Source organism: Arvicanthis niloticus, chromosome 23 (assembly GCF_011762505.2).
Source record: "Arvicanthis niloticus isolate mArvNil1 chromosome 23, mArvNil1.pat.X, whole genome shotgun sequence".
NCBI lineage: Eukaryota > Metazoa > Chordata > Mammalia > Rodentia > Muridae > Arvicanthis > Arvicanthis niloticus.
In genome coordinates this window covers 32,078,255-32,097,909 of record NC_133430.1, presented here as the reverse complement: position 1 = coordinate 32,097,909, position 19,655 = coordinate 32,078,255, and the positions used below count along the sequence as shown (strand labels likewise).

Sequence of the window (19,655 nt, the reverse complement as noted above, 5' to 3'; positions counted from 1 at the left end):
AAAAAACCTTGTTGGGCGTGGCTCACTCACCTGTAATCCCAGTTCCTGGAAAGCAGAGGCAAGCAGATCTCTGTGAGTTCAAGCCAGCCTGGCCTAAATAATGACAGCCACTCTTAACTCTTGAGCCATCTTTCCAGGCCCAGCCATCTATCCTGTGCCCAGCGAAGCATTCAAGAGAGAATGACTGGGCACAGGATTGGAATATTTCAAGTGGGAGGTGGCCTGGTTGCCAGGAAGGAACATTTTGCCTCTGAAGTAAGAGGAGGCAGAGTTAACAGTAATCCGTGGGCTGGATGGAAAAACAATATCTTAATTATTTATAAGAACAGAAACTTGAAGTGAGAAGGGAAGACCTAGACCTATTAGTTCAGGGCACAGAGTCTTAGGGCCAGGGCTAATAAAAGGATGCTGCCTGATCTTCCCGAATGTTCTTCCTTCCTCCAGGCCTGGGCTCTTCAGCCGAGCACTTTGTGTTTGTTCAGGATGAGACAGAGGATTCAGGGACTGACTTCCTCTCTGGTGAGAGCACAGACAGTAGTATCCCATGGTTCCTCCGGGTTCAGGAACTGGCCCATGACAGTTTGATTGCGGCTACTCGTGCACAGCTGGCAAAGAATGCAAAAGCCGGCAGCAATGGTGAGACTCCTGTCATTCTTCCCTCAGGTTTCTCCATCAGAGACTTTGGTAATATGATGGCTGTATTTTGAATTGTGTATAATTGCAATTGTGTTTTGTAAAATGGCAGTATAACGTGGCAGGGACAGCACCTCAGTGGGTCCAGCCAAGGTGTTTCTAAGATGTTGCATTATCACCATGCAACAGGCCTAGGACAAAAGGAAGCTTACTGGGGGAAGGGGAGGGGACCTGGAAAGAGGAAGAGGAAGAGGAAGAGGAAGGAGGGGGTCAGAGATGACAGAAAGAAAGAGGTGGGGGGGGGAGGAGAGAGGGGAGAGAGAGAGAGACAGTTCTTATAAGCCAGGTTGCCTCGAAAGCTAGGTAGCTGTTGGGTGGAGCCTAGCAGAATTGCCAACAATCTTGAATGTTTTTATTGTAATTATCCTTAAGTATGTAAAGATCAAAATTTATAAAAAACATTTTATATTTAGAGCTCAAAAAAGTTAAAGTAGCTTTATCAGTTAATAAAAATACAATTGTAAAACTAATGTTGAGTCTGACTCAATGCTAAAACTATGTTGATATTCATTAACTAATTGCTTTATGCTAGTTACTTTTGTTTAAAAAATGTGAGTGTGTACGTACACATGGAGGCTGAAGGTTTGTCGTCCCGCTGCTAGGATTATCCCACACATGGCTGTTGTATGTTTTATATGGGTTGTGGGCTCAGGGCGTCATGCTTGTGTGACAAGCATATCCCCCGCTAAGCTGTTTTCTCAGTCTGGTATTTCTCTTCAGCTTAGCCTGTACAACTGCTTGTGTGCTGACATCATTTTGGAATAATTTTGGAATACTGTCCCCAGATCAGCAGTATCACCTGGCAGCTTGGAGGAGTGGCTGTCTTGGTGCTGAGAGGTGGCTCAGTTGTTAAGGAACCGAATCTGCTTCCTGACGTCCCCCTCAGGTGGATCGTAACCTGTAGTTCCAGCTCCAGAGGATCCCACACACTCCCTACCCCCACATTAACCTTAAAGTGCACCTCTCATGCCTAACCATAGATCTGTTGTATTACAGATTTGGGTACAATGCATATTACCCTTAAGAATCATGCCGGGTAGATTCAGAGCCTCCCCATACTATGACCTCCCTTTGCATAACATGCCATTACTTTGTAGGTCTCTTTTGATCAGTCCTCTTTCTGTATTTCCTCATTAGTCTGTGATGGTTAGGTTATTACTACATGTGTCAATGTTGTCACTAACCAAGCCAAGATTACACAGAATTGTCAAGGTTACAGAATTGTCAGTTGACAATATATTTATAATTATTTTCTAATTACTGTTCATATAAAAACAAAAAACTAAATAATATCTCATAAACTTGGGGACTCTACAGATATTTCAGAATATTTTATTTTTATAAACAATAACTTCTACACAGAAAATTCCATACTTTTGTTGATCTTTAAATGATTAGTTCATAGTGACTTCACAGTGCCCTGTATTCACCTAACCATTTGGGGAAGATTTCTCCTGAGATGATTTTTCTAGTTCAAAAATCTTTTGTCCTGGTTAAAATTTAACTTTGTTGATTAAATCTGTGTTTTAGAAATGGAGAGCAATATTATGGAACGAAATGTTAACGTTAACCAGCAGGAAACATTGGAAGTGATGTCCTGGCCTAAGACAGTTAGTTCTCTAACTGTAGCAAGGCGAGTGAGTGTAACAGTAGGAAAAGAAAGATTTTGAGGTGGGGCGGAAACTGCCTGTGATGAGCTGTTCACGGGGCTGTGGAAGTGCAGTATGGTAGATCCTGCTCTTGCTTTTCAGAGAGAAATTTGTATGTAATACAAAGAGACTCAATATGCTCGTGGCAGAATCAGGGAGTGTTTTACCCCATTGCTGGTGGACAATATTCTGAAGACATTGAAGGGAAAGGAGCATCCCCTGTTGCTATGGAGCATGCATACATTTTTAATGAACTGATTTTATGTAAATTAATTGAGGCATTGTTTATTTATGGAACAGCATGCCTATGGATGTTCTCTTTTATAAAAGTTTGATTCAAGTTTTAAAATTCATCTGAGGTTTTATGTTTTTTAACATTGTATAACCAAACTGGTGTGAGATAGAAAATTAAAAGGTTGTTTTTATCCTTTAAATGATAGGAAATGAACACGTTGATTTTAAAAAAATGGGAAATCTTAAGAATGGCCATCTGCTATAAATTCACTAAGCCAGAATAACAATTTTTCCTTATTACCTAGAACTTGAAGCTACCTCTGTAGCCTCCACTCTGGGTGTTCCTTCTCTACCAACCTCTGGTACAAAACACTTGGGTTCCTTCTGAGACTGCTCAGTCAAGCATGCCCTTGACTCTTCATACTGCTACTTCTCCCCCTCCAAAAAAAAGCTGAGATCACAGGGGTGAGACCACAGGGGTGAGACCACAGGGGTGTACCACCATGCCAGGCTCCTACAGAATAGTTTTCATTCTGCTTTCTGAAATATGAGAAACGGTAGCCTCATTTGATATCTCTACATTTGTCAGAAACCTAGTGTTGTGAAATAACACTTGCCAACTGTGGGTAATTCTCAATGTAGACTGCTCATATGCCTGTACATAGCAAGCACAGGCAGAGATCTCAGTAACGATCACTAGCAATGAAATGTTTGAGAATTATAAAATGTCACTTGTTACAGGAGAAAATGTCCACCTTGGTTCTGGCGATGGGCAACCCAAAGACTCTGGGCCTCTTCCTCAAGCGGAGAAGAAGCTCAAGTGTACAGTTGAAGGCTGTGACCGGACGTTCGTGTGGCCAGCTCACTTCAAGTACCACCTTAAAACCCATCGGTGAGCAATCAGAAAGAGGACTTGTCCCTGCAGGAAAGCAGGAACTCAGCTGTGCTGGCTAAGATGGCTTATACATGCCTGTAATCTCAGCTCTAGAAGGCTTTGACATCGGCTTGGGCTGCATAAGGAAACCTTGCTTCAGAAGACCAAGATTTCTGGTTCTCGTTTGGTTTTGGATGGAATCTTGTGCTTCCAGTTGCTTTAAATTCTTTGAGCTTAAATGGTCTTTCTGCCTCAGCCTCCCGGGTTTACAGCATGCCAGCTAATATGAAACCTCTTGTTTGAGCCTGATTTTTGTTGTTCCAGGATCTAAACCAGGGCTTTTTAATCTGCTAAAAATACACTGTTTTTTGGGCTGTATCCCTAGTTCTTGTTTTCTGTTTTGTTTAGACAAGTTCTCATTGTTTGCTCACACTGGCTCTGAACTCAGGGTCTTCCTTCCTAAGCCTCCTATGCACTAAGGAAACTGCATCTCATACCTGGTTCAGGACTCTTGAATATTAATAGAAAGAATTGTGTTGTCTTACGTATTTTATTTTATTTTGGGCATGTGGCTCCATGTAGGCCTCAAATTTTCTGTACAGGAAAAGATGGCTTTGAATTCCTGATTCTCTTGCCTCTACCTCTCGTTACCTTATGCCTGATAAATATTTAAATAAGACATTTTACACCTAAATATCTTAAAGAGTAAAAATTTCCAAGTCTCATTACAAAGTAATTTGAGGACTTAATCATAAGGAGATGGATTAGCTGTTAAGAGCATTGGATGCTCTTTTAGAGAACACAAGTTTGATCCGCAGCACCCAGAAAGCAGTTCACAGCTGCTATCATTCCAGTTCCGGGGTCTGATGTCCCCTCTGGCCACCTTAGGCACCAGGTTTGTAGGTGGTGCACACAGACAATGCAGGAAAAACACCCATACACATGAAAATAAATAAAAAATAACAATAGCCAGGCACACTTTTAATCCAGCATTAGGGAGGCAGAAGCAGGTGGATCTCAGAGTTTGAAGCCAGCTTGATCTACAAAGCAAGTTCCAGGATAGCCAGGGCTACAGGGAGAAACTCTGTCTCAGAAAACTTAAAAAAGTTTACTAACAATAATGACGCATCTTCCTAGGGCATCACCTCAAATCTGTGTGCTTTGCAGCTGGGACCAGGCTTGTACAGTTTGAACAAACCAGGTTATTTTGACATATCTCAGTTTGGAATGTATTGCCTGTCCCGAGAGTCAGACATGTTGACTTGTCCCCACCAGCACAAAGCGTTCTCAGGTCTTGGTGCTTGTGATTGTTTTTACAGAAATGAGCGCTCCTTCATCTGCCCCGCAGAAGGTTGTGGGAAAAGCTTTTATGTGCTGCAGAGGCTGAAGGTGCACATGAGGACACACAATGGGGAGAAACCCTTTATGTGCCATGAGTCTGGGTGTGGTAAGCAGTTCACTACAGCTGGAAACCTGAAGAACCATCGACGCATCCACACAGGTGTGCAGCTCTGCTTCCCTCCGCAGTTCCCTCCTCTGCTCCCTGCTCCCTGCTCGCCTATGCTTAGGAAAGGCACAGTGAGAGTAGAAGTGAAGGCGTGCAGTGCTGTGTTACTAGACCCCGAGGAAAGGTTTCTTAGTTTCGATGTCTTGTGCATTCTGTTGATTCATTGTCAGTAACATTTATCCGACTTCATCTGGGTGAGGAGCAGACAGTATTGACTTCTGTCTCCAGAAGCCTACCTTGTAGGAAGAAACGTAAGGCTGTCCAAGGTAACCTTAGCGATGCCAGGAGGTAATGGACAAGTCAGCCTGTCTCCAGTCTCTCTGAAGATTGCATAGCTGTATTTATTGAGTCCTGTCAATGTTACAGAGCAATAAGTAGGAGATAAAATACAACCTGAACGCAAGGTGCTGCTTTCTTGTTAGAGCTCACAACACGAGAAACAGAGTAAGAAGTGTCCGAATGAAAGAAGCAAAAGAAAGATTCCTTGCTTCTTAGTCCAAGATCCTACAGGTGCTTCTGGAGCCATTGTTAGAAATGTGTTTCTGTACAATATAATCACTGACCTCAGGTCACCAGTGAGCATGTGCACCTCTTCCCTGCTTCATGAAGCACACTGTGTCGGAAATTAGGAAGGGAAGTCCATGCACGAATCACAAAGGTTCTAGACAGAACTTCCTCCAGTTGGCATAACTTTCAGTATGTTAGGATGGAATAATTTTCCTTTCAGTTTTCTTAAAACAGTAAATGTGCCCAGAGGTGGCACATGCCTTTAATCCAGCACTTAGAAGCCAGAGGCAGGGGATCTCAGTTTGAGAGCAGCCTGGTCTACAGAGCTAGATCTAGAACAGCCAGTTTTAGACAGCTCTAAAACCAAACCAAACAAACAAGAAGGAAATAGTAAATGGTACTTATTCCAAGAAAGAAATTAGAATAAAAATGGCCTGTATTCCACAACATGGAGAGGCAACATTTGCTGGGTACCTAGTTGAAATGAAATAGCATAGGTTGAAGAAACCAGAATGAGTCAGTCATTGAAAGTAGGACACAACGATGAAGAAAGCATTTTCAGAAAGAAGGTTGAGCCTGTGTCTCACTCTCTGTCCCCAGGAGAGAAGCCTTTCCTTTGTGAAGCCCAGGGATGTGGCCGTTCCTTTGCTGAGTATTCAAGCCTCCGAAAACATCTGGTGGTTCACTCAGGTACGAGAACCTGTACCATTTGTAGAGCTCAATAAGAGACAAGGGTGGGACAGCAGTGTGCAGTATTCTAACAAGAAACACTCCATCTCCTGTTGATCAGGTAATAAAGCTCAAGACTGCAGGATGAAGGCCCTTAATAATTGCATTCAAAAGGGCTTCTGATCCATTAGAATCCACTGTTCTCTTTGGATCTGTGAGTGCTAGATCTTTGTATGTTATTTGAGATGTATCCTGTATTGACATTTTCATTCTTCTGGTGGAAGATTTAAAAATCCAGGGCAAAGTGGGAAGGCTGGTATCAGTGGCAGCAAGACCTGTGGTGGTCCAGGTATTCTGAGAAGCCATGGGCAGGCCTCCTTTACTCTCCGCTCTGCAGAAACTGCCTTTGCCCGATAGGATTTCACAGTAGCCAGCACAAAGGAGAGACCGAGAGGCCTGCTCAGTTCCCCGCAGTCCTGTCAATCTGCTCGTTTGATGTGGATGACTTCCAAAAACACTCTACAGCAGCCAGATTTTGTAAGCCTAACAGAAAAATCTAAGTGACATTTATCTCCTTCCCTCCTTTCCCATCTTCCCAAACAGAAATTAGCACTGAGGAGGTAGAGGCAAGATTGCTGGTTTTGATGAACACAGCAGAGCACTTCAGTGAGTTAGTGTGGAGACGTGCAGTCAGTTATGGGTGGGCATTTCACAGTTGAGATCTCAGTGCTGGGCTAGTTTGTTTCTTGTCATGTAGCACACAGGATGATCTTGAATCTAATCATCTTGCCTCCACCTCTCAGATGTTAGGACTGCAAGTGGGGAATTTTTGCATGCTAGGTAAGTATTCTGCCAATTGAACCAGGTCTCTCTGGCTTGTAGGCCGCTTTTATATGATGACAGGTTCCAAGTTGATGTGGCAGACTTGTGGGCCAGGTTTAGACTCCACGTGTATATTGCTTGACTCTAGAGTGCTTTGTTCTACGTGCTATGGAAAACCATCAAACATTTAGTCAGATATATGCAAGAATAGAAAAATAAGACATTTTTATGCCTATTAATTTTAAAAATATGTCTTGTTTTTATCTTGTATTCAGTACATGGTCTGTTCTATCTAGTTGTCTCCAAAATGACTTTAGTTTATTTTTTTTTTAAATGAGTTAATGTATTTTTAAATTTTGTTCATGTATTTTGTGGAATTGAACCCAAAGCTTTGCATGATGGGTAAACATTTAACTGTAGAGCTACAGCCTCAACCCAGATGTTGGTTCCTTTAAATGAGGATCCCACCGGTCTAATGGTGCTTGTTCTTGGTATTAGGTCTTCTTTGAACGTCGTAAGTCTGTTTATACTGTTGTTTGGTTGACTTGTTACAGAATTGAGTTCCAATGGTCCTGTAGAAGTACCATCCTCTGGATTTGTCAGCTTCCTCTTGTCTCCCCCCCCCCCCCGCCCCACCCGAGTTGGAGATTAAAGCCAGGGCCTCACGTGTGTGTGTGTGTGTGTGTGTGCGTGCGTGCGTGCGTGCGTGCGTGCGTGCGTGCGTGCGTGCGTGCGTGCGTGCGTGTGTGTGTGTGTGTGTGTGTGTGTGCGGGGCAAGAGCTCCACCACTGAATTGTTTCCCAACAGCTGCTTTTGTGCTATAGCTTGCTTTCCTGTATTGCGAAAGAGCCAAGCTCTCAAGCTTCCTGTCTTACTGCATACTTCTTCTGCCCATCAAGACCCACACAAGGTTTGGTTGTCAGACCTGATCAGTGGGTTCAGGTGGTGTCAACCAAATCCTTAGGTTTTCTCTTAACCTTTCACCCTTGGTTTTTAACCTGATAGTCATTGGTAGTTTCTCTTAGTTCTCTTCTTTCTCATTAGTTAGAATTCTTTTATATGTTTGACCTTCCTCCATGAAGTAGGGCAATTTATCATTTACAAAAGTAAATGGCAAATTAAATAAAATGCTTTTCATTATGGACTTGCTGGGGTTTTGTTTGGTTGGTTTTTTTTGTTTGTTTGTTTTTATTTTTGTTTTGTTTTGGTTTGGTTTTTTGTTTTGGTTTGGTTTGGTTTTTTCTCAAGAACGCCTGGACTGGAACAAGCCACGTAGACCAGGCTGTCATTGAATTTAGAGTGATCTTCCTGCCTCAGCTTCCCAAGTTCTGGAACTATTGGCATGCACTCTCATGCCCGGTCTTCAGTATGAGCTTTCAGAATAAGGAACTGGTACTTGGTTACTTGTGCAGATTAAATTGGTTTCTTGACTTATTTGGGATTGTTTGTAGCTAGAACATAGACATAGTTAAGAGAGCACTACTGTCCTTGCAGAGGACCCACGTCATGTAACTCCAGGCCTCAGAGACTCATTTCCTCTGGATTGCTGCCACCTGCATGTACACACATTTCCATATAAATAAATCTGAAAAGAAAAAAAAGAAGCTCAAAAGAATTGTTTGTTTCTTGTTGGGGTTGTTTTGTTTGTTTCTTTTCTAAGATGAATTCACTAAAATCTACCTCTCATTCTGGAATTAAAGGCATGTACCTCCACCCCAGCTATGATTGACTTTTTTAAAATAAAGATTTGGCAGGGTCAGAGTTTATTGCCTAGCACTCAAGAGGGTAATATAGGATTGCCATGAAGTTGTATATAGCCTGGGCTATATAGTGAGTTCCAGGATAGCTAGGTCTAAAGAGTGAGGTGTCTGTAAATAAAAGAATAGAAATGGGGGTTTCAGTCTGTAGTTCAGAGTGCCTAGAAGTCACTGTTGTAGCCCAGGCTGGCTACATTTTTTTAAATCTTCTGTCCTTAGTCTTCTAAGGAATATAGGCACATAACTCTCTTCCATCATTCTATGTGACACTTACTTGGGTTTTTCTAGTCATTAGCCATTTAAACTAGTCCTACAATAAATAATCTATATATAGGTTATTTCCTGTTGTAACTGAGGGGCAGACTTTGAGAGGTGGGATTCCCAGATGGACAGAAGTATCTGTATTTCTAGGTAATGTTAGATTCCCCACCACAGATACGGTTTTGGCATTCTTCTCAGTGATGAAAATGAAAATTGTGGGGACTGGAGCGATGGCGCAGAGGTTTAGAGCACTGACTGCTCTTCCAGGGGTCCTGAGTTCAATTCCCAGCAACCACATGGTGGCTCACAACCATCTATAATGTGATCTGATGCCTTCTTCTGGTGTGTCTGAAGACAGCTACAGTGTACTCATATAAATAAATAAACCTTAAAAAAATCAAATATTTAAAAAAGAAAAAAAGAAAAGAAAATGAAAGTTGCTGTGTAATGCTTTTACCACTGGTAAATTGGTTCTCAGTATTTACAAGTTGGGGGATTTTATCTAAAATTCCTGTTCTAGCTCCTCTTTAAGAAAAAAAAAGTTCTTAGCTGGGTAGTGGCCATGGTGGTGAGTGCCTTTAACCCAGCACTTGAGGCAGAAGCAGGCAGATCTCTTGAGTTCCAGGCTAGCCTACTCTACAGGGTGAGTTCCAGGACAGCCAGCACTATGCAGAGAAACCTTGTCTCAAACACTCTGACAGAACAAGGCTTCATCAACACATGGCAGCAGTAGCAGATCTGAGTAACAGCTACCCTTCTCCTGGGGAAGTGCTCCATTACACTTTATGCTGCCTGCCCTGTGGACAGGAGCCTTTGCCTACGGAAAGTCGTTTGGGACCTCTGTTCTGAGTGTGCGTGTCTTGGTAGGTGAATGAAGACTGTCGGGGACTTTTAGACAGACCGTTTAAAAGAATCATTTGTGAGTGTTGAAGACATTGAGTCTTGACAGGAACTAGGATGTGGGATATTATGAACCTAAGTTTGTGATGAATCCTTGAGGTAGATATGAATTCTGTTGGTTGATGGAAGACTGTTGGAAAAGGAAGTAATGTGATACCACATTGAAGAGGCTGTTTTGGAAGGACTGTGGTCTAGAAAAAGGAAGTGCTATGAGACAGTGAATGTGCTAAACCATCCTGGGGTACCTTTCTTTCCTGCCCCATGTATGTAAGTCTGTGTCCAAAGAGGAGCCTTCTTTAAGTCTACTTGATTGCCAGGTTGTCAGAACTGCCAGCTGCCTTTTGGGCTGCCCAGTCTTAATGTCGTTCCCTTTGCAGGAGAGAAACCTCATCAGTGCCAAGTCTGTGGGAAGACCTTCTCTCAGAGTGGGAGCAGAAACGTGCATATGAGAAAGCATCACTTGCAGCTGGGGACAACTGGGAGTCAAGATCAGGATCAAACCGGTGAGGAGGATGGTCAGAGTGGGCATCTGTGTTCTATAGCCAAGTCATTGGCGTGCCTTGGCTTGTTTTAGGTAGAAAGACTTGGTTTCATTTGATGGCTTTTTTTTTTTTTTTTTTTTTTTTTTGTTTTTCGAGACAGGGTTTCTCTGTGTAGTCCTGACTGTCCTGGAACTCACTCTGTAGACCAGGCTGGCCTCGAACTCAGAAATCTGCCTGTCTCTGCCTCCCAAGTGCTGGGATTAAAGGCATGCGCCACCACCGCCCAGCTCATTTGATGGCTTTATAGTTGATAACAGCTGCACAGTACAATCATGTGCAAACTTTCAGAACATAGCTTCTCATTACTCATGTTCCTCCCTTTAAATAAAGGTACTTGATAAATGAGCTGAATTGTAAATCCCAGAACACTTAGTATCAAAAGTTCAACTAAGGCTTTACATGCAGCTCAGTAGTAGAATGCTTGCTTAGCATGCATAAGACCCTGGGTTTAAACACTACAAAAATATGTACATGCACATAAATAAAATAAATAAATGAACAATTTCTCTGATGGTATGTGCCTTTAAATCTACCTGGAAGGCTGAAGTGAGCAACATAGTAAGACCGACATCTTAGGAAAGCCAGGTATATTGGCACATGCCTTCAATCCCAGCACGTAAGAAGTGGGGACCAGAGGTCAAGGCCAGCCTCAGCTACAGAGCAGTGCATGAGACCCTGTCTCAGAAAACAAAACTAGTAAGTGAGTCAATGTTCCCCTAATGAGCTTGAGGTCAACTTATGCTGGTCAGAGATTCAGCTTTAGGGAATATGGACTTAGCAGATTTCTATATAACTAAAGATTTAAAATCTTTTATTTAAGAGTTTTGACAGCCCTTTTCCTACTTTAAAATTGATGAAACTTCTTTTCCTTTGCCATGTTTTAAATGTCATTTCATCTCTATTGTATGCCAGTCTCCAGATGGTGGTCACATGCACAGATAGTTATCCCTGAGGACCAGCTCTGTTCCTCTAGGTTTAGTCTTGTTATCTGAAAGTGAGTGAAATAGGAGGTGGCATCCAAGACAAAACACTTATGGTTCTGAAGGAGGTGGCCAGCTTGCTGGTGAAGGGAGCTGAGGACCAGGCACAGCGGCTGCTGTATGTCTCTCACATCCTGTTCTCTGTGCAGCTGAGCCACTAATGGGCAGTAGTTTGCTTGAAGAAGCTTCAGTTCCCAATAAAAACCTGGTGTCTATGAATTCCCAGTCCAGCCTTGGTGGAGAGTCCTTGAATCTACCAAATACCAATTCTATCCTTGGAGTTGATGATGGTAAGACATTTAATTCTCCTTTATTTGGGGGAAACAAGTTGTAACTAGGGACTAAGGAATAGAGCATCTCCAAAACGGAGGTTTTTAATATTATCTCTTGTCTGATGCTGTGATTGAATAGTATTTATACGTATTCTCTGGGGTGGATAAATGAATCCTTTTTTTTTTTAATGATTAAATATGTTAACACAAAAATAAAGAAAAAAATTAAAAGATAAAATGATCTGTAATCCTTAGCATCCTAGCCCAACTGTGTCTGTCTTTCCTGTTGCAGTTATGGAAGAGCTTAACTTTTAAAACATTTAAACAGAGCATAACCAGGTTTTACAGAGGAGATACAAAGCAATTTCTCCATACCTTCAAAAGCCATATCTTCTGGAGAAAAGAAAGGGCTCTCTAGGAAACAGTTGCTCCTCTGGTATAGAAATTTCACCCAGCTTACACAGGCCAGGCCCTCTTCTCTGAAAAACTTACCAGGTGAGGTCAGCATGCATTTATTCAGTGCCTACTGTGTGCCTGGCACCATGGGAAAGACAAAAGTAGGAGACAGGGACCATAAGCTCTAGTTGAGAAGTGAAAGCGTAGTATAAATGTATGAAACACCATTGAGTAGATAGATGAGCAAACATCCATTGTCCAGTGCAGTCTAGAAGAGCAGACTGAGCTACAAATCTTTTAGGAAAAACCTCTAATTTATTTGAAAGCTAAGTGGTTTATCTGTAAAACTATTTCCAAAAGATTTTCATGGTGAGCTCACTGATGAATGTCTACTAGGCAAAGATCATGTTCTAGTCATTCTTGTCCTTTACAGTTTGAGGTAAAAGTAGCCATGTTTTTGTAACTTCTGTGAAGGCCTAACCTGTGCTACCCACATGCCTGCGTCCTGAGCAGTACTAGTACAAACCACATGAGAAGACAAACTGCATGGAGAGCGTTGCTGGCCTTGAAGAAGCAAATTCCAGGGAGGAAGGGACACTGAGTATGAATTTTGAAGCCAGGATTAGGTCAGGTCCTTGATGCAGACATAGTACTCAGAACAGCAGTGTTGTCAACCTCAAGGGCTGGCTCATATTCTCTGGTCTGTCTGCCTGTGCAGTGTTTGCTGTATTTCATACTGTTTTAATCCAGGTAACAGTCTGAAAATTAGATTATTTTAAATTGTTATATTGAAATTGGTCATTCTTATATTAAAGCTTTTACTTCCCACCCTCCTTTTGAAATATTTTCTAAATCTACTGACAATGAAAAACATACAAGAGTGAGGCTGAGTTTTTCAGGGAACAGACTTTAGCATTTTAATGATGGGCTTGATGAAGCAGTGGGTGTACATGTGGATTCATTGAAGGTAATTTTTCCTATTGTTTCACAGAGGTGCTTACTGAAAGATCCTCACGGCCCCTGTCTTCTGTGCCTGATGTGACACATCACTTGGTGACCATGCACTCTGGGAGGCAGTCCTATGAAGTTTCTGTCTTAACTTCGGTCAATCCGCAGGAGGTAAAGCTGTTTCCTGCCCTTCCTTTGTTTCTTTGCATCAGTCCAGTGTCTGCTGGAGTCTGAAGGTCTTCCTGTGAGCTGGAAGACTGACCTGACTCTGTGAGGACTCTGAGGACTCTTACACATAATTTTTAAAGGGTTATTGTCATTTTTAATTATGTGTACTGTGTGTGAAGGTGTGTGCAGATGAGTGCAGGTATCTGTGAAAGGCCCCTGGAGAGGGTGTCAGATCCCCTGGAGCTGGAGTTACAGGCACTTGTGAGCCACCTAACATGGGTCTGGGAACCATGATGCAACCATGAGGACTTGAGTTCAGATCCCTAGCACCTGTGTGAAAACAGATGTGGTAGATGACATATACCTGCAACCCTAGTGCTGGGGAGGACGAAGCAGGTTGATCCCCAGAGCTCACTGACTCCAGCTTCAAGAAATATAGAGAGGTTCTGGCAAGATAACATAGCCGGTAACTTAACCTGGTGATCTGAGTGGGATTCCTGGGACCCATGGAGTAGAGAGAGCTAACTGCCATGATGTTTTATTTATGTGCTTTCACATATGCCATGCACACAAAGTAATTTAGGAAAAGTGTTTTTTTAGAAGTTTGAAACAAAGCAAAATGTTAGAAAAGTAATAGAAAAGGACACCCAACATTAACCTCTGGTCTCTACACATTCACACACACAGAACAAAATACTCACATACACTACACACACCAATACACAAAAATACATTAAATATTATGGATAAATGGAGTGGTGGCTCAGTGGATCAAGCTCTTGCCAGGCAAACCTGAAGGCCATTATTCAGATCCTACGCACCAATGGAAATACTGGGTAGTTGTGTCAGGCATTTGTCTTTCCCAGCGTTCACTGGTGCAAACTGGCCTCCACACAGATATGTATATACATGTTCCTGTACACACACACACACACACACTCACACACACACACACACACCCCTATTTTCTTAAATGTGATGGATGGTAAAAGATGCTCTAAAAATGGGGAAATTAAGTGGGTGACATGCCTTAAGCCTGCAGTCCCAGTATTCCCCATTGAAGGGCATTACAAGTACAAGGCCAGCCTAGGTTACAGATACACAGATAAATTATAAAATAAAAACAAATATCCATGGACATAGAAGGGGGACAGTATATTAGAAAAGAAGAGGGGGTTGGGTTCATAGGACAAGAAAAGTCAGTCGGGGTTAGAGTATGACTAGACTATATGACTTACATGCTAATAATTTATGCAAATAAAAACAGTTCTTGCCAGGCATTGGCAATGTACTCTTTAATTCCAGCACTTGAGAGGCAGAGGCGGGCAGATCTTTGTGAGTTCAAGGCCAGCTTGGTCTTCAAGAGAGTTCCAGGAAGGCCAAGGATCCACAGAAAAACTGTCACAAACACACAAACAAAAACAGTTCTTTAAAGCGTGTTGACATGGGCCTATAATCTCACCACTGAGACATGAAGAGTTGAGTGCTAGGCCAGCCAAGGATACATAACAAGACTGGGTCTCAAACAACAATAAAAACACCTAAGCAAAAAGAAAAGAAAAGAAAATTTTTTATTTGAAACTTTCCCTGTTCAAAAAAGATGTCATGTCTTCTGTTGTGGCCATGAGTCTGGAGATCACAGGCTGAATCACCTGAGCTAAAGGACCTGTTCAATTGCTTGTTGGCTGAGAGCTACCACTCCAATCAAGGAGGAGATTCTGAGCGCTTCCAACTGTATGGTCTTGGCTCTGACCGTGAAAACAACCAAGCCTTGGTCTTGTGTCAACGGAACACATGACTATCATGAGTTCATTGTACAAAGATAGACTTTCTGCAAAGATCCCTCATGTATTTGGTTTTTTGAGACAGGGTTTCCCTGGGACTCACTCTGTAGACCAAGCTGGTCTTGAACTCAGAGATCTGCCTGCCCCTGTCTCCTGAGTCCTGGGATTAAAGGTGTGCACCACCACTGCCAGCTGGTTTTGTCTGCTTTACAACCTCTCCTTTTCCCCGTTCTTTTCAATATAATCTTTATGTCCCAGTAGGCTATTTATGTCATCCAAATGACTCAACATTCCATGTTAAATATTTGTTTGTCATTGTGCCTTATTTTATATTGAACACCCTACTATTCTACTGTTGGTATCATTGGTTCTCAGTAGGTTGCTGCTTTGGAACCAGTCATTTCTGTTGCACTTAGGCAATTTTCCCCTCTATTTTTGCCTCTTTATTTTCCTTTGAAATGTATCTTACGGAAATAGCTTTTAGAGGGTCTGTTGAGAGAGACGTTTAGTATAAAATGCATGTACCTTTCACCCAACCTGAACAATTATTTGTATTTTACATCTGTTTGACTGCATGTCTGCCTGTGGTCCTCAGCATGCCTGGTTCCCTAGGAGGCCAGAGAGGGCATCAGATCCCTTGGAACAGGAGTTACAGGTAGTTGTGAGGCACCATGTGCTTGCTGGGAACCAAGTTCAGGTTCTCTGCAAGAGCAGCAAGTGATCCTCACTGCTGAGCTGTTTTTCCAGCCCCCCAGTACTTAACGTTTCACTGTTTCTTATTTTTTTTTCACTTACTGTTTGTGCCAGAATACTTTAAAGCATTCTAGACCTATCTGTAATTTTTTAGAGTATACTTCTAAAAAGATAAGAATGTAAGAAATAACCATATTTCCATAACCAGCAAATTTAGTAGTAAATTTTTATACTTCAATATTTAGTTTCTGTCTTTTATCTCCTCAAAAATATCTTTGGTTGTCTAACTTGAACCAGAATTGAAACAAGGCCCATTTATTGCATTCAGTTAACACGTTAATTTGTTTCTCTGCTGCTGTGATTTAAACACCATGACCAAAAGCAACTTGGGGAGGGAAAAGGTTTTTTACAACCTGTAGGTCCACATGGAGGAAGCCAGGGCAAGAACCTAGGATCAGGAACTTTAGCAGAGAGAAACCACAGAGGAATGTGGCTTACTGGTGTGCCCCGCCTGTCTCCTGGTGGGGCTGGAGAGATAGATAGCTCATTCAGTCGAGTGCTTCCCATATAACCATGGGGACCTCAGTTGGCTCACCAGAACCCTTGTGAAATAGCCAGTCCTGGTCTCACACATCTATACTCCCAACACTGGGAGTTTTAAAAGAGTTCTGGGTTTGACAGCATGTGCACTGTGGTCCTGCACAAGGGAAGAAGAGATAAGCAGTATGTGATATACACTGGCCAACTAACTTCAGCAAAATCTGAGTGCAGGCCGCCAAGAGCCCTGGTTTCAAAAACATCTGGACCTCCTCCATGCACATATATACATATACAAGATGGAAACAGATTTCATCAGTTATTTTTCAGACTCTCTGAACAGTAACAGAGTAGAATACCAGTGTTTGCTGGTGCCCCAGGAGCCCTTCAGACTTGACCCTGGAGCACTCACAAATAGGTTCCCGAGTCAGGACTTGTAACAGAAATAGCTCCTTTTCCTGCTGTCTGTACTTTGGATTGTCACTGACTATAAGTTTTAATTTCTACACTACTGGTTGCTTCGTGTTTGTTCTTCTGTCACTGACTGGTGGGTATGATCTCAATCATTGAGCCTATAGATTCAGGTTATTTTATTGCTATATTAATGTTGTGGTGCACACTGTTAATCTCGGCACTCAGAAAGTAGAGGCAGATGGATCACTTGAGTTCGAGACCAGCCTGGTCTTCATAGCAAGTTCCAGGACACAGAGACCCTGTCTCACAAAACAACAACAATAAAAGCAAGCTTTAGGGGGCTGGGAAGATGGCTCAATGGTTAAGAGCACTGGCTGCTCTTCCAGGGGACACAAGTTTAATTCCCAGCACCCACGTTGCTTCTGTAATTCATCCATAACCTAGTCTCTATTTATTTTCAATTTTATAGTTACTAAACCAAGGAGATTTAACTGAAAGACAGACATGAGTGAGCTGACTCCTGGAGATGCTGTTGTCTGATCCCAGAGTGCATGATGGGAACAGATCTAGAAGGCTCATAATGTGCCAGAACTGACATGAGTCTGAGGGACAAAGGCCTCGCCTCGCTTCTGTTCATCTTCCCTGGCAAAGGAGGATGATGTCTGAGGGCTTCTCTTCAACCTCCACCAGATGCAGTCCACGAGTGAAGCAGTGGTCGTGGGCTGGATACCTGTGCTGCCGCTCTCCTCAGTGCAACATTCGGGGGTCGATGTCCCAAGAGCAAGTTTAATTATGTGTTGGCTGAAGGTTTTCATTGTGACTGTCGAGGCTGTCCTTTGAAGAGTTTTCATCCTAGACCCAGCTATCTTTTCATATGGTTGAATTCTGTCCTGCTTCCGACCACAGAACTTCACCAGAATACTGAGTTTTCAAGATGCCTTGTTGCTTTGAAGAAGGGAGGGATGCCAAGTACATTGTGGCATTGCACTCTCCCTTCAGCAGCCTGAGTAAATGACTCAGCCTTTGGGCTGTACCAATTAAATTACTTGAATGTCCACTTGGCCCAGGTTGAGGTACCAACTTATCCTGGACACTCTGACTTCATCAGTTTTTGTTTTCTTTATGGGACTTAAAAATAGCATGTTATCAGGGGGGTTATTTGTTTTTGTTTTTTTAAGTTAAAAACCACATGATCTAGTTTGTTTTCCTTTTAAATAAACAAAACCTAGTCACCTCTTTGGCTCTTGTTTTAGATCAGTGGTTCTCAACCTTCCGAATGATGTGACCCTTTAACACAGTTCCTCGTGTGATGGTGACGACCCCCCCAACCTTAAAATGATTTTCATTGCTACTGTATAAGTGTAATTTTGCGACTGTTATGAATTGTAAATATCTGATATATAGGATATCTGATGTGCAGTCCCAAGGTTAAGAACGGCTGTTTTAGACAGATGTGGGGTATTTTTGTTATTGTTGGGTTGGTTTCGGGTTTTTTCCAAGACAAAGTTTCTCTGTATAGCTCTGGCTATCCTGGAACTCATTCTGTAGACCAGGCTGGCCTTGAACTCTGTCTCCTGAGTGCTGGGACTAAAGGCGTACACCACCACTGCCTAGTAACAGATGTGTTCTTACAAGTCAAGAAAATTACCTAGTCTTTCTCTTTTAAGATAGAGTATCTTAAATACTAGATATCTTAAATACTAGATACTCTATCTTAGTAATAGAGAAAGGGGGCTAAGGATGGGATAGTAGCTCACGCCTCTAGTTCCAGGACTCAGAGGCGGATGCAGGCAGATCTCTTAGGAGTTTGAGACACATTAACAAATTCTAGGGCAGCAAGGGCTACAGGCTTATGCAGGGAGACAGCTGTCTTAAAAGAATAAGAAGGCCTGGCGGTGGTGGCACACCCCTTTAATCCCAGCACTTGGGAGGCAGAGGCAGGTGGATTTCTGAGTTCGAGGCCAGCCTGGTCTACAGAGTGAGTTCCAGGACAGCCAGGGCTACACAGAGAAACCCTGTCTCGAAAAACCAAAAAAAAAAAATAAGAAGGACCCTGATTGGGCTGGAGAGATGGCTCAGTGGTTAACAGCACTGACTGTTCTTCCAAAGGTCCTGAGTTCAGTTCTCAGCAACCACATGGTGGCTCACAACCGTCTGTAATGGGGGGTCCAACGCCCTCTTCTGGTGTGTCTGAAAACAATGGCAGTGTATTCACATACATAAAATAAATAGATAAATCAAAAAAACAAAAGGACCCTGATGAGCCAGGTCCCCCAATAAACAGGGAACAAACAAATTTCTGAAGGAGAAACATACTCTCTGGGCTGAAGAGATGGCTTAGTGAAGAGCACCTGCTGCTGTTTCAGGGTATCCCACTTCAGCCCATATCAGGCAGCACACAAAATACCCTGTAAGCCAGCTCCAAGGACACAATGCCCTCTTCTGGGCTCTGGGTACTTACACTCGTGAGCATGCATGCACTCCAGGATACGCGCGCGCGCGCACACACACACACACACACACACAGCATGTACATAATTTTAAAAATAAGGAAAGCCACTAGAACCATAAATAGGGCGCTGCTTTACCTGAGCATGCTGCATAGGCGGAATTCAATTGAGGAGCCTTAGAAGACGAAACACCAGTGCTTTTTGTTTAGAACTGGCAAACCTACGCTGGTAGTGGTGACACACGCCTTTAATCTTAGCACTTGGGAGGCAGAGGCAGTGGATCTCTTGAGTTTGAGGCCAGCCTGGTGTATGTATAAAGTTGTACAGGACAGTAAGGGCTATACAGAGAGACCCTGTCTCAAAGAGGGAAAAGCAAGCAAAGAAAAGAACTGGCAAGCCCAGGTGGCTGTTAGCAGACTATCAGACCCAGTGCTAAAATAATTTGTAAGTCTTATAGAATAGCAGTCGTAAAAGATAGTTTGGATTTTTCCCAGAAATGGTTAAGCATGAGAAATGCACTTCTTTTAGCCCATTATCATCTGCCTACAACACATTACTGACCAGAAAAATATCCCAAACACCACGTATGAGTACAAAG

The 19,655-nt window shown here is 42.6% G+C and overlaps 1 protein-coding gene across 2 annotated transcripts in view; it reads left to right on the top strand.

The window, feature by feature from the left end:
* The window catches only part of Znf410 (zinc finger protein 410), a 28,621-nt gene extending 10,778 nt beyond the window's left edge, over positions 1 to 17,843 (top strand). Inside the window, exons 5-13 of one of the 2 annotated variants that reach the window (XR_013106702.1) lie at positions 445 to 636; positions 3,318 to 3,468; positions 4,770 to 4,951; positions 6,065 to 6,154; positions 10,251 to 10,376; positions 11,545 to 11,685; positions 11,960 to 12,162; positions 13,055 to 13,182; positions 17,077 to 17,843. Coding sequence is in view for 1 of the 2 variants with exons in the window: in XM_076921678.1 (XP_076777793.1) it covers positions 445 to 636; positions 3,318 to 3,468; positions 4,770 to 4,951; positions 6,065 to 6,154; positions 10,251 to 10,376; positions 11,545 to 11,685; positions 13,055 to 13,182; positions 17,077 to 17,115 (1,049 nt within the window). In the remaining variant the exon portion in view is untranslated. The remainder of the gene's footprint in view (positions 1 to 444; positions 637 to 3,317; positions 3,469 to 4,769; positions 4,952 to 6,064; positions 6,155 to 10,250; positions 10,377 to 11,544; positions 11,686 to 11,959; positions 12,163 to 13,054; positions 13,183 to 17,076) is intronic. The other variant, XM_076921678.1, reaches the window with a different exon arrangement.
* The last annotated feature ends 1,812 nt before the right edge of the window (positions 17,844 to 19,655 follow it).